The sequence below is a fragment of the Mus caroli genome, chromosome 19, assembly GCF_900094665.2.
Source record: "Mus caroli chromosome 19, CAROLI_EIJ_v1.1, whole genome shotgun sequence".
NCBI classification, from domain to species: domain Eukaryota; kingdom Metazoa; phylum Chordata; class Mammalia; order Rodentia; family Muridae; genus Mus; species Mus caroli.
In genome coordinates, this window is record NC_034588.1 from 3,098,245 (window position 1) to 3,111,510 (window position 13,266).

Below are 13,266 nucleotides of genomic sequence, written 5' to 3' on the forward strand. Positions count from 1 at the left end.
CACAGGAGCATGTGTGAGCATTACACGCACAGGAGCATGTGTGAGCATTACATGCACAGGAGCATGTGTGAGCATTACATGCACAGGAGCATGTGTGAGCATTACACACACAGGAGCATGTGTGAGCATTACATACACAGGAGCATGTGTGAGCATTACATACACAGGAGCATGTGTGAGCGTATACACACAGGTGCATGTGGGAGCGTGTACACACACAGGTGCATGTGTGAGCATTACATACACAGGAGCATGTGTGAGCGTGTACACACAGGTGCATGTGTGAGCATGTACACAGGACAGGAGCATGTACAAGCATGCATCAGGCTCATGTCTGAACACACACACCAAGCCCGCACTCTTCCACCATCCTTCAGGGATGTGAAGCCTGACAACATCCTGCTGGACATGAATGGCCACATCCGCCTGGCAGACTTTGGCTCCTGCCTGCGTCTCAACAACAATGGCATGGTAAGGAGCCCACCTAGAATTGAGCCAAGGATACAGCCAAGTGCAGGGACATCGGGTTCCAGGTAGGGGTTCCTGGAGGGTAGGGTGCTGGCTCCAGTCCTGTGGCCTCATGGTACCAACACCCCTAACACAGGTGGATTCATCAGTCGCAGTTGGGACCCCGGACTACATCTCTCCTGAGATCCTACAGGCCATGGAGGAAGGCAAGGGCCACTACGGCCCACAGTGTGACTGGTGGTCACTGGGAGTCTGCGCCTATGAGCTGCTCTTTGGGGAAACACCCTTTTATGCAGAATCTCTGGTAGAAACCTACGGCAAGATCATGAACCACGAGGTCTGACTGTGTGGCCCGGGAACCCCTACATTGTGTGATTGCAGGTAACTTGAGACCAGCTGGACTTTGAGCCTGACCTGCACCTCCTTTGAACCACAGGACCACCTCCAGTTCCCTGCGGATGTTCCTGATGTGCCTGCTAGTGCCCAGGACCTGATCCGACAGCTGCTGTGCCGTCAGGAGGAGCGGCTGGGTCGTGGTGGGCTGGACGACTTCCGGAAGCACCCCTTCTTTGAAGGGGTCGATTGGGAGAGGCTTGCAACCAGCACAGCTCCATACATCCCTGAGCTTCGTGGGCCGATGGATACCTCCAACTTCGACGTGGATGATGATACCCTCAACCGTCCAGTGAGTGACAGATGTCTCTATAAGAGGCTTGGCTTGGCCCTCTGAGCTATGGGAACCCCCGATGTTCTCTAGAGCAGTTAAAAGGCTTCAACCCCTGAGGCTCATGAGAGTTAGGGCTTACCGTGGCTGGCTCACCAGCGTGGTGGATTGTACCAAATGAAAGCCCTTTGACCTTAGTTGTTATCCTATTAACCGTAGTTCGTATATAAGAGGAAATTCATGCCGGGCAGTGATGGCTCACGCCTTTAATCCCAGCACTTGGGGGGCAGAGGCAGAGAGATTTCTGAGTTCTAGACCAGCCTGGTCTACAGAGCGAGTTCCAGGACAGCCAGGGCTACACAGAGAAACCCTGTCTTAAAAAAAAAAAAAAAAAGAGGAAATTCCCTGCAGCCCCTTGGAGACCTTGAATTCAAAGGCTCATGGGAATTGTGGTCCCTTGTGTTATTCCCCGGTAAATGTCTAGTCCATGGGTCTCTTCTGGTTCTCACTTGGTCTGTGGCTCTGACTCTCCTTCCCACTTCTGTAGGAGACGCTGCCTCCATCCTCCCACAGTGCCTTCTCAGGCCACCACCTGCCATTTGTTGGCTTCACTTACACCTCAGGCAGGTGAGTCTGGTCCTTATAGCTGCTGGGAAGCTAGGGACATGTGTGGCTCATTACAGCCCCGTGGGAAGGGACTGAATGGCTTCAGCATTGACACTCCTCAGTCCTCTGTCCTCAGGGTCAACCAGAGTCACGGGTGGCTCTGCCCCTGGGACATGTGACTGTACTGTGTGACAGACTTTTGAATGCACTAGATTCATAGCAGAGGCTATGGAGAGCCTCTCCTGTCCAGCCTCATTGGCCTCTGTAAAATGGGTGGGAGCATTATTGCCTCAAATTGGGTTGTCCTGAGACTTGAGAGAGGCGCGGGTGGAAGTTGTGCTCTGACGGTGCCCTGAGGGGCGATGGGACATTGGATGTAGAGCTGCAGGCTCATCTCACCTTGTTAACTTGCTTGATTTCTTCCTTTACATTAATTTATTTGCATAATAATACCTCTATGCATATGGGCATGGTGTACCACAGTGCACTGGTAGAGGGCAGAGAACAACTTGTGGGTCCCAGGGATGGAGTCAGGCGCTCAGGCAACTGGCACCTTAGCCAGCTGAGACAGCTCCCTGCTCCCTGGGGAGCCGTCACATGAGCCTTGTTGGTTTTGATTGGTTGGTTGGATTTTTGAGACAGGGTTTCTCTGTGTAGTCCTGGCTGTCCTAGAACTTGATCTGTAGACCAGGCTGGCCTTGAACTTAGAGATGCACCTGCCTCTGCCTCCTGAGTTCTGGGATTAAAGGTGTATGCCACCACTGCCGGGCAAGGCCTTGTTACCTCCACTTTCCTGTTAGAAAACTGCAGTTCAGATTACCCATTGCTGTCCAAGGTCACGTGTATAGCCCCAAAGGCGGGGTATGGTCTAGTGGTTCTCTTCTCAGCATGGAGCCCAGGACCTGGGTCTGGATCGATGTGCCAGGGTGTTTCTTGGGTGGATGGACAGTTGGTCCATGAGGATGGTTTTCTGCTAACTGTGCTCCTTTGTCCCCTCTCAGCCCCATTGATGAGCAGAGCTCAGAGCTAATGGCTGCCCCAGAGGGGAAGCCCCACTGTGTGGAGCAGGTGAAAGTGGAGCTCAGCCACAAGTGTCAAGGTACAGGGGCAGCTGGGCCAGGCTGAGCCTGTCAGGCCAGGGTGAGGGGTAGATTGCTGAAGGCCTGGCTACTCACCCAGAGGCCCTTCTCTTGCCAGAGCCCCTGCATGGCCCATTGCAGCCCCAGGAGCTTGTGCGGCTTCAGAAGGAAGTACAGGTTCTTCAGGAGAAACTGGCAGGTATCACTTTCCTGTTCCTAGAAGCCCTTAGCTCCTTCCTGGGTCCCAGCTCTGTCCTGCTCTGTATATGCTATGTGATTGTGGGGAAGTAGACCTTCTCTGTGGAGAAAGTTCTCTGAGATCCTACACACAGAATGCCTGGCTGAGGTGGAGTTGTTCTGTGTGCGAGTCTCAATGACTATTTCTGACAGAGACACTGAGGGACAGCAAGGCCTCCCTCTCACAAACTGATGGCCTCCATGCTAGAAGCCCAGCCCCAAACATCCAACTACAACAGGAGAAGGACCGCCTCCAGCAGGTGAGCACTGGGTGAGGTGAGTGAGTGGCCTAGGGTTCCGTGTCCCTGAGGTCAGCTCTCTGACTTGGCTTTGTCCTTCTTACCCTGGTCCTCAGGAGCTGACTGAAGCTCAGGCAGCATTGCGAGCGCAGGATGCTGAACTGTGCCAAGCGCAGAACCGGCAGGAAGAATTCCTGCAGAGGCTGTGGGAAGCCCAGGAGAGAGAGGCAGCTGCAGCGAGCCAGATCCAGGCCCTGAACTCCCAGCTGGAGGAAGCCTGGGTTGTCCGGAGAGAGGTTGGTGATGGAGAGGCAGTGGGAGAGTTCAGAGTGTTGGGAACCGGTGTGGTTAGCACCCTGTGGGGCTGCTTACACTGGACAGGGCCTGGTGGTGAGATAGGTACCTGGGGCTACCTGTGTTTGCTGCTGGATGTGAGTTTACGTCAGGATGACACGAAGAGGATTAGATGGTCAGGGTTGACATTACTTTGTTCCTGTGCCCAATCACAGCTCGAAGGCCAGGTGACCACCCTGAGTCAGGAGGTGACGCGGCTCCAGGAACAATGTAAACAAGAATCTTCACAGGCCAAGGTATGGAAGCTTCTCTCCTTTGGTCGCAGACACTCTCCTCCTTAGAGTCCTCGGAGCAGACCCTTGTCCCAGGGTAGGGTAGACCATGGCTTCTCAAGCCCCTGCCTTGCCCCCTCTCCACATGGTCAAGACCGTCCATGCAGCCCCTGAGACGAACGGCATAGGATCTCCTGAGGGTCAGTCTCAAGAGGCCCAGCTGAGGAAGGAAGTGGCGGCTCTGAGGGAGCAGCTGGAGCATGCCTGCAGCCAAGGGTGAGTGCATGGTAGGGGCAGCCAGGAGGGGACAGGGCAGGGCCGGCCTGGGAGTCAGCTCTGTCTCCTTGGCCCTCTCTTCCCCAGGATCAGTGTTGGGAAAGAGGAGGTTCTGTCCCGACTGCAGGAGGAAAACCAGCGGCTGAGCCGGGAGCAGGAACGGGTGAGAAGGGTAGACAAAGGACAGGCTGGGTCAGCAGGGTCAGGGCAGAGCTCCAGGGTCTCAGCTGCTGTAGCATGTGGGCTTCTACAGGGTTCAGGATGGTAGGTGATCTGTGGGGAGACTAGCAGGGAGAGGGCAACTTGTAGACATCTGGGGCTACAAGGGCCACTTGAGGACTGAGCCCCCGTCCTCTGTGGCCTCAGCTGGCAGAAGAGCTGGAACTGGAGCTACAGAGCAAGCAGCGTTTGGAGGGTGAACGGCGGGAGACTGAGAGCAACTGGGAGGCTCAGATTGCTGACATCCTCAGCTGGTAGGGACATGGAGCCTGGTGGGGCCTGGGATGGCTGAGAACCCAGACCATGACACACAGCCCATTCCTATTCAGGGTGAATGATGAGAAAGTCTCGAGAGGCTACCTGCAGGCCTTGGCTACTAAGATGGCTGAGGAGCTGGAGTCCTTGAGGAACGTGGGCACGCAGACACTCCCTACCCGACCTCTGGTGAGCCCCGTTGCACATGAGCCGTGTGTGTGTGTGTGTGTGTGTGTGTGTGTAGCGGTCAAAAGGCAGCTTATAGGGAGTCACTTCTCTCCTTCTACCATGCGGGTTCCCAGAGATTGATTTCAAGTTGCCAGGTTTGGCAGCACACCTCTGTCTTCTGAGCCATCTTGTCATTCCCCAAGGCTCTAGGTTTATGCTGAGGGGTGAGGAGAGTTGGGTCTTTGAGTCTGGCCAGGCAGCATGCGAGGCATGTTTTAGTGGGAAGCAAGGAGGAAGGGAGGGAGTCTCTGAAGCTGTCAGTCCCAGAGAGCATCTTACAGGAGTACCCTCGGTTGCTCCCAGGATCACCAGTGGAAGGCTCGGAGGCTGCAGAAGATGGAGGCCTCAGCCCGGCTAGAGCTTCAGTCAGCACTGGAAGCTGAGATCCGTGCCAAGCAGGGTCTGCAGGAGCGGCTGACGCAGGTGCAGGAGGCTCAGCGGCAGGCTGAACGGTGAGGCCATGGGCGGATACTACTGGAGTGGAGTTCCTTCAGAGGCCTGGGGTGAGCCATTGCCCTCTTCCCCCAGCCGCCTACAGGAGGCTGAGAAGCAAAGTCAGACCCTGCAGCAGGAGGTGGCTGAGCTCCGGGAGGAACTGCAAGCTCGAGGACCAGGGGGTGAGTGCCTACCCTGGAGCCAATCCCCAGCTCCACTCTCATGAAGACTAGGGAGATCCCGTGACAGCTGCACCTAGATGAGACAGATCTGTCCCTCCCACACCGGACCTGTCTGTCACTCAGCTCTCACTGAACACTGCTGGGTGCCACACCTGTATCTTACTGAGGTGGAAACTGAGCCCCACCCACCCTGGTCCCTCAGTCCCAGGGCGACAACCTCAGTAACTTTTACCCTCTGTCTACAGATGCCAGGCCCTCCACTTCCCTCATCCCTCTCCTGTCCTTCTGGAACACAGAGGTAAGATCCAGGCAGAGGGACTAGCTAGGGAGGAGTGCTGATGAGAAACATGGTGGCCCTGACTTTCTTCCACCTTCATTGATTTCCAGAAGGATTCTGCCAAGGACCCTGGCAATTCAGGAGAGGGCCCAAGGTCTGGAGCCGAAGCAGAGCTGAGGCCAGAGGGCCGCCGCAGTCTGCGCATGGGGGTGAGAATCCACACTGATCCTCAGGCGGGGCGGGGCTTCTCCCCCACCCCCTCCTCACTCGCTCATTCATTTTCTGCAGAGTGTGTTCCCCAGGGTGCCTACAGCCACCACCACCCCTGCCGAAGGTCTTCCTGCTAAGGTCAGTGGCCAGAGGGGCAGGACAGCAGGATAGCGAGCCATTCAGCCCGTCCCCAGAACCCCTCTGGGACACTGGGACCCTACGAGGCCATGTTTAGGTGGTGCTGGTGCTGGTTTTCTGCCGTGACCTCTCAGATGCTCAGAGTTGACACTGCGGACTGGCTCAGCCTCTTGGCCACTTGACCCTTTGAGATAGAGCACAGGGTACTGGGAGGCGCTGGAGCATGTTGACAGTGTGTACTCTTTCACAGCCCGGCTCACACACCCTGCGTCCCCGGAGTTTTCCATCCCCTACCAAGTGTCTCCGCTGCACCTCGCTGATGCTGGGCCTGGGCCGCCAGGGCCTGGGCTGTGACAGTAAGAACACTTGTCCTTCAGGCTCTCCCGTCACACCGTAGCCCCCAGGTCTGACCCTGACATACCCAGGCTCTTCTCAACCTGACAGCACTCACGTCTCTTATCAAGCTCTCCAATTTAGTTACTCCTATCTCACTCGATGGCAATGGGTGACAGTTCAGGAGGTGTTAGCCCCAAGGGAGCTGTCTGGGAAGGCTCACTGCCTGGCTTGCTTTATCCCTCCCAAATTCTCCATCTCTCCACAGTCTGTGGCTACTTCTGTCACTCAGCTTGCGCATCACAAGCCCCACCCTGCCCTGTGCCCCCTGAACTCCTCCGTACAGCCTTGGGGGTGCACCCCGAAACAGGCACAGGGACTGCCTATGAGGGCTTCCTGTCGGTGAGCTGTGGCTGAGGGCTGAGGAGGATGGGCATGGGAGTGAGGACCTGTGCAGCCCTCCATGCCTGTCTTCCCACTAGGTGCCGCGGCCCTCAGGTGTCCGTCGGGGCTGGCAGCGGGTATACGCTGCTCTCAGTGACTCCCGCCTGTTGTTGTTTGATGCTCCTGACCCTCGAGGCAGCCTGGCCAGTGGGGTCCTCCTGCAGGCCTTGGATCTAAGGTAGGTCCCAGACAGTGACACGGGACAAGTCATGGGTAGTGAGTTCAATCTGGGGCGGTATCTCATGTGTCCTTTGTACCTCCCAGGGACCCCCAGTTCTCAGCCACTCCTGTCTTGGCCCCAGATGTCATTCATGCCCAATCCAAGGACCTGCCACGCATCTTCAGGGTGAGCGCTCAGGGCAGGATGGACCCAGCCTCCATCTCTCTCCCTGTGCTGACCCTGTCTTGGTTACTGTTCTATCTCCACTCTGTCCCTCTGCCAGCCACCTCACTGCCACATGCTCTCTGTCCAAAGCCAGCCACCGTGAGCTTGCCACACAGCAATCTGGCTATTTCCTGTTTTGTTTCCAAAGCCTTGATGCCTTCCCAGTACCCTCAGGAGGTTCTCAAGCAATACTCTGAGCCACCTGGCCATTGAGCCTGCAGATGCCCTCAGCCCTCCACTCTGGAGTCCCTTTCTCCTAGGGCTATACCCTGTTCCTTCTAGCCCTGCGTTTGTGTATAAAGCCTCCTCCTCAGTCTCATCTCTGCACAGAATTGCCAGCACCCTCCAGGCCCAGTACCTTGTCCCCAGGTTCGCTAACCCTGGGTGGTGGGCTTGTCCCCTAGGCCTGCTTTAGGGATTCTACTCTGCATCCTTACCGTGCTTATCCTTCCCGTTATGGTGCCGTCACTAGGCTCAGGGATTGCTATTGCTCGTCTGACACCCTCCCTGCCTGGCACCACAGCCAGCTAGCTGGCTGTCAATGCTTACAAACATCAGCAAGTGAAGGAAGGAAGGAGGACAGGTGGCTGGCTGGCTCTCAGCCATAGCCCTCCAGCCTGACTCCCTGTCCACAGGTGACAGCCTCCCAGCTGACAGTGCCACCAACCACATGCACTGTGCTGCTGCTGGCAGAGAATGAGGGGGAGCGGGAGCGTTGGCTTCAGGTGCTGGGGGAGCTGCAGCGGCTGCTACTGGATGCACGTCCAAGACCCCGACCGGTGTACACACTCAAGGAGGCCTATGACAATGGGCTGCCACTGCTGCCTCATGCGCTCTGTGCTGCTGTCATTGGTAAGTCGTGTGCTGAAGGGCTGTCACTCTTGAGTGGCCTAAGGGGAAGGTCAGGCCTGTAAGGAGGCATTGGCCTAGACTAGTCCCAAGCGCAACAGCCATTCTCTCAGCCAGCAGCTGTGGGTTCCACCTTGCACACAGCCTCTGAGCCAGGCAGCCTGGCTTCTCCCACCTCACTAATGTGGGCTCTGGCTCTCTCTTTTGTTGTTATTGTTTGGCTTTTCGAGACAGGATCTGCTCTATAGCCCTGGCTGTCGGGGAACTCACCATGTAGACCAGGCTGGCCTGGCACTCACAGAGATTTGCCTGCCTCTGCCTCCAAAGTACCAGGGAGTTACAGGTGTGCACTACCACTCCCAGCTGGTTTTCCTTTTTCTAAGAGAATCTCAAATAAATGGAAGGAACAGAGGTTTTAGGGAGAAACAGAGATGGCCTGGGGGGCTGAGGCAGAAGGCTTCAGAGTATAAAGGCTGAGGTGAGCCACATGTGGAGACCTTGTCTCACAAATCACAACCACCAGGCGTGGCCTAGTGCATGCGTGTCTACTCAGCACGTGCAAGAACAAGCAGAAGGGTCAGGAGCTCAGCTCACCCTTAGCTAAGAAGTAGCTTCAACCAACCAACCAAACACTCGGTTGGAGTGCTCTTCCAGTGGTTAGAAGCACTGGCTGCTCCTCCGGAGGTCCTGGGCTCAGTTCCCAGCACTCACTAGAACATTCTTCGATCCTCCACTGGCACCAGGCTCACACGCAATGCACAGACATGCAGGCAGGCAAAGCACACATACACGTAAAATAATTCTTTGAAAAAAATTATACACACATACACAAACAAGTTGGACTTGAGCGGTGCCACACACATCTGTAAATCCAGCACTGGGGAGGGGCCACAGGAGGATGCAGGTTCAAAGCCAGCCTCATCCACGTAGGGAGTCAAGTGCAGCCTGAACTGTATAATATATACAAACCTGCTTCAGGAAAACAACAGCAACAACCAAACAGAAAGATTAGCTCAGACTCGTGCCAGCTCCAGCTAGCTACATAGTGAGTTATAGGCCAGCCTGGATGATGGAGTAAGACACTGTCTTCACAGAAAGACTATTAAGGCTCTGATGACTTTCTTCCTGGCAGCTGGGTGGGCAAGGGGTGGGTGCAGAGCTGTCTAGGGTTCATGAGGCCTGAGCCAGCTCCAGCTTGCAGGTACCCCAGTTAGGGGTCCCAGCAAAGACTGTGGGTACCCTGGGTCAGTTAGGAACCAGAGAGTGAGGCTTACCCAGAATGTCACAGCTCAAGGTAGTAGCCTTCAACCCTGACCCCAGTCACCAAGGCCCTTTCTCATTACAGCCAGTGTAAACTGTGAGCAAGAAGGGGCTAAGAATGGGGTGTGTCAGCAATGTATGGGTCACCAATCCTCAAGAGAAACTGAAGACCAGTAAGGACAGGTGTCACTGGACAGGTGTCTCTGACCTCTGACCTCTCTTCCTCTGTCAGACCAAGAGCGTCTTGCCCTGGGCACTGAGGAGGGGTTGTTTGTGATCCATCTTCACAGCAATGGTACCAGAGGGCTGGCCCAGGTGTGGGTGGGCTGGGCAGCACAGGCAGCCACTGCTGCTTACCCACGCGCTACACGCTCCTCTCTCCCGCCAACACCACAGACATCTTCCAGGTGGGAGACTGCCGCCGGGTGCAGCGGTTGGCTGTGAGCTCTGCCGCTGGCCTCCTGGCTGTGCTCTGTGGCCGTGGCCCCAGTGTGCGCCTCTTCGCCCTGGACGAACTGGAGAGTGCTGAGGTGGCAGGTGCCAAAATCCCCGAATCCCGAGGCTGTCAGGCTTTGGTCGCAGGGCGCATCCTGCAGGCCCGGACTCCAGTGCTCTGTGTGGCAGTCAAACGCCAAGTTCTCTGTTACCAGCTGGGACCAGGACCAGGGCCCTGGCAGCGCCGCATCCGAGAGCTGCAAGCACCAGCCCCGGTGCAGAGCCTGGGCTTGCTGGGTGATCGGCTCTGTGTGGGCGCCGCAGGCACCTTTGCTCTCTACCCGCTACTCAATGAGGCTGCACCCTTAGCGCTGGGAACTGGCCTGGTGGCCGAGGAGCTACCTGCGTCCCGTGGGGGCCTAGGTGAGGCACTGGGTGCTGTGGAGCTCAGCCTCAGCGAGCTCCTGCTGCTCTTCGCCACTGCCGGCGTCTACGTGGATAGCTCTGGCCGCAAGTCACGAAGCCATGAGCTACTGTGGCCATCGGCACCCACTGGCTGGGGTAAGGCTGGTAGAGGGCTTGGCAGGGTGGGGTCAGGCCCTGGGGGTCCTGTGACTATTTTGTGTCCTGAGTAGCTTGCCTAGGGCCTTCCTCACTCCATTCTCTACCGGGCCAACTTGAGTGGCAGCTCCAGCCGGGTAGTTAGCTGCTCTGTAACCGACAGTCGCATCCCGAGTGCCGCCTTTGATTCCCTCCCTCTGCACCACTGCACTCTGACTCCTCCTCATGCCACCTCTTGGTTCAGACCTCTGTTCTGGGTCTCGTCATCCACTTTTGACTGCGTTTATGCACTGGGGCCTGTAGAACAGGCTAGGATTGGGTCCTTCAGCCAGCCAGCATGGGCAGGCACACCCTGGGGGCTAGGCTTGTTGGGAATGAACAAATGAATGGAGGAGAGGCATGGGCTGGTGTGGTCACTTGTAGCCAATCTGATGGGTCAGAGGAAGGACAGGGGACAGTGTCCTTTCTGAGCAGAGGCTCGTCTGTGGTGAGGCCTGGGGTTACATGTAACACAGACTGCCACTGGCCGCATCTCCTGTCCCTCCCCAGCGGTATGACCTTGACCACTGCTTTGCTAAGATTTCCATGACCTCAGCTAATGTCCAAGATTAGGGTGATTATAGTGCCTGCTCCTGCCTGGAGCTGCCGGAGAGTTAAGAGAGGACAAACATGACAAGCATTTGCAGCTGTGTGGGCATGTAGTGAGGGCTGGCTATTAGCTCATCTGTTATGGAGTTGGGCGGGACCGGCTCCCTGTGGGACAGAAGAAACAGGCTCAGAGAGGGACCTGGCTTGCCCAGGGCTACACACTACAGGCTGTTTCCCACCTACAGGTTACACAGCGCCCTACCTAACAGTGTTCAGTGAAAATGCCATTGATGTGTTTGACGTGAGGAGAGCAGAATGGGTACAGACTGTGCCGCTCAAGAAGGTGAAGGTCAGCCCAGATCGTGGGTCGGGTGCAGTGGGTGACATGGCCTGACATCTGTGTGTTCCGTCTCAGGTGAGACCCCTGAATCCAGAAGGCTCCTTGTTCCTTTATGGCACCGAGAAGGTCCGCCTGACCTACCTCAGGAATCCATTGGCAGGTGAGGGCATATATATCTGCTTACATCTGTGTGTGTTTACCTGTGCACAAGTGTGAGCTTGTGCCCTGGCCGGCTGGGACATGTGAGCACCTTCCCGCTCCCTGACTTTCCACAGAGAAGGACGAGTTTGACATTCCCGACCTCACAGACAACAGCCGGCGCCAGCTGTTCCGCACCAAGAGCAAGCGCCGCTTCTTCTTCCGGGTGTCTGATGAGCTGCGACAGCAGCAGCGCAGGTGTGGAGTGGCTGCGGCTGCTGGGTGGGACTTTCTGTTCTTGGGGGCGGGGTGAGGCTAGCCCTGCACCTACACACCCTCTGCCTCCAGGGAGATGCTGAAGGACCCTTTTGTGCGCTCCAAGTTCATCTCGCCGCCCACCAACTTCAACCACCTGGTGCATGTGGGCCCTACGGAGGGAAAGTCTAGCACCAGGGACGGGACCCGGGTGAGTCCTCTGGAACCAATCACAAACACCCTGTAGTCATTGGTCCAATCACAGGCTTCTTTTGTTGATTGCTTGACTGCTGAGGCAGATGACTCATCCCTCTGACATCCTTGGCAGTAGCTGAGTTCCCATGGTGTGAGCTTCCTGGTCCTAGCCCTTGAACACTGTTCCCCATAGGCTCAGGAACAGAAGAGCAGAGGTGCCCGCAGCTCCGGGCCGCAGCGGCCCCACAGCTTCTCAGAGGCATTTCGGCGGCCAGTGTCCACAGGCAGTGATGATCTCTCTGGAGAAACAGACCCGTGTAAGGGCAGCCCTTCATCTTCCAGTACTCAGATGCCTCCTCCATCTTCCCACGCCTTCCGAGCCCTTAGATCTGACCAGGCATTTTGTCCTTCTGTCTCCCTACTCCTGCCAGTAGTGAAGAGGAAACCTTGGACATCTCTGTCCAGCGAATCAGTGTCCTGCCCCCAGGGGTCCCTGAGCCCTGCAGCATCCCTGATACAGGTGAGCCAATGGGTAGGGCTTTCCTTCTCCCATTCAAAGTTTAGGCACTTTCTGGGTAAGCTCTGCACTGGGACAGGAAGTGGTCACCTCTGAGACGGTGGACACATCTACAACTCTTGGCTCCCCAAGCCCTAGCTGTATGCTCCAATCAGGAAAGACCACTCCCCCTGAGCTTGTCCCACCTGCAAACTGAAGGTGTCCCTGTGATAGGTGTGTGAGGTGATGATACCTCACAGTGCCAGACGCATGGGAGGCGTGCCCCGTAACGGAGCTCTGGGGATTGTGTGTGTAACAAGTGTGCGGGTGCAGCACCTGCTGCGTGCCACACTGCACATGTGGAGGCCAGGGGACACTAACAAGAGCTGGGTCTTTCCTTCTACCTTGTCTCTAAGACAGCATCTCTCATTTCTGTTCCGTGTGCTCCAGACTGGCACATGCCTTCCAGCTACTGTCCCTATCTCTGACCCCTCTCCCCAGAAGAATGCTGGGATTATGGACGTGTGCCGCTGCGTCCGTCCGGCTCTTTCCCTGGGTTCTGGGGCTCAGTGTGAGGCTTTCAGAGCTGTGGCAATCGTTTTTATCTGCTGAACTGGCCCTGCCTACTGAGCCATTTCCCAAGGCCTAGAATTAAAAATATATACTGTGGTTTTTTTGCAGTGCTGGGGCCAAACATAAGAGTGCTGTTCATGCTATGCAAACATTGTCACTGTTTTGTTTTGGGAGTTGAGATGGGGTCTTTCTACTTAGTCCTGGCTGTTCTGGAACTTGATGTGTAGACTAGGCTGGCCTTGAATTGAACGAGATCCTCCTGCCTCTGCCTACTGAGTGCTGGGGTTAAAGGCATGCACCACCATGCCTAACCTAAGCTACAGTTTTTTTTTTTT

General features: G+C 56.1%; 1 protein-coding gene across 2 annotated transcripts in view; it reads left to right on the plus strand.

The window, feature by feature from the left end:
• Positions 1 to 13,266, plus strand: part of Cdc42bpg (CDC42 binding protein kinase gamma) — a 20,638-nt gene that overhangs the window by 5,177 nt on the left and 2,195 nt on the right. The window contains exons 6-36 of one of the 2 annotated variants that reach the window (XM_021152062.2): positions 378 to 471; positions 605 to 805; positions 905 to 1,153; positions 1,680 to 1,759; positions 2,740 to 2,837; positions 2,936 to 3,016; positions 3,208 to 3,314; positions 3,410 to 3,589; positions 3,803 to 3,883; positions 4,014 to 4,135; positions 4,223 to 4,298; positions 4,502 to 4,608; positions 4,684 to 4,798; positions 5,141 to 5,289; positions 5,366 to 5,454; positions 5,700 to 5,752; positions 5,842 to 5,940; positions 6,020 to 6,079; positions 6,330 to 6,435; positions 6,681 to 6,814; positions 6,895 to 7,034; positions 7,121 to 7,202; positions 7,877 to 8,093; positions 9,583 to 9,645; positions 9,747 to 10,346; positions 11,180 to 11,277; positions 11,350 to 11,434; positions 11,550 to 11,670; positions 11,761 to 11,878; positions 12,056 to 12,179; positions 12,294 to 12,382. In XM_021152062.2, coding sequence (XP_021007721.1) covers positions 378 to 471; positions 605 to 805; positions 905 to 1,153; positions 1,680 to 1,759; positions 2,740 to 2,837; positions 2,936 to 3,016; positions 3,208 to 3,314; positions 3,410 to 3,589; positions 3,803 to 3,883; positions 4,014 to 4,135; positions 4,223 to 4,298; positions 4,502 to 4,608; positions 4,684 to 4,798; positions 5,141 to 5,289; positions 5,366 to 5,454; positions 5,700 to 5,752; positions 5,842 to 5,940; positions 6,020 to 6,079; positions 6,330 to 6,435; positions 6,681 to 6,814; positions 6,895 to 7,034; positions 7,121 to 7,202; positions 7,877 to 8,093; positions 9,583 to 9,645; positions 9,747 to 10,346; positions 11,180 to 11,277; positions 11,350 to 11,434; positions 11,550 to 11,670; positions 11,761 to 11,878; positions 12,056 to 12,179; positions 12,294 to 12,382 — 4,018 coding nt within the window. The remainder of the gene's footprint in view (positions 1 to 377; positions 472 to 604; positions 806 to 904; positions 1,154 to 1,679; positions 1,760 to 2,739; positions 2,838 to 2,935; positions 3,017 to 3,207; positions 3,315 to 3,409; positions 3,590 to 3,802; positions 3,884 to 4,013; positions 4,136 to 4,222; positions 4,299 to 4,501; positions 4,609 to 4,683; positions 4,799 to 5,140; positions 5,290 to 5,365; positions 5,455 to 5,699; positions 5,753 to 5,841; positions 5,941 to 6,019; positions 6,080 to 6,329; positions 6,436 to 6,680; positions 6,815 to 6,894; positions 7,035 to 7,120; positions 7,203 to 7,876; positions 8,094 to 9,582; positions 9,646 to 9,746; positions 10,347 to 11,179; positions 11,278 to 11,349; positions 11,435 to 11,549; positions 11,671 to 11,760; positions 11,879 to 12,055; positions 12,180 to 12,293; positions 12,383 to 13,266) is intronic. The other variant, XM_021152063.2, reaches the window with a different exon arrangement.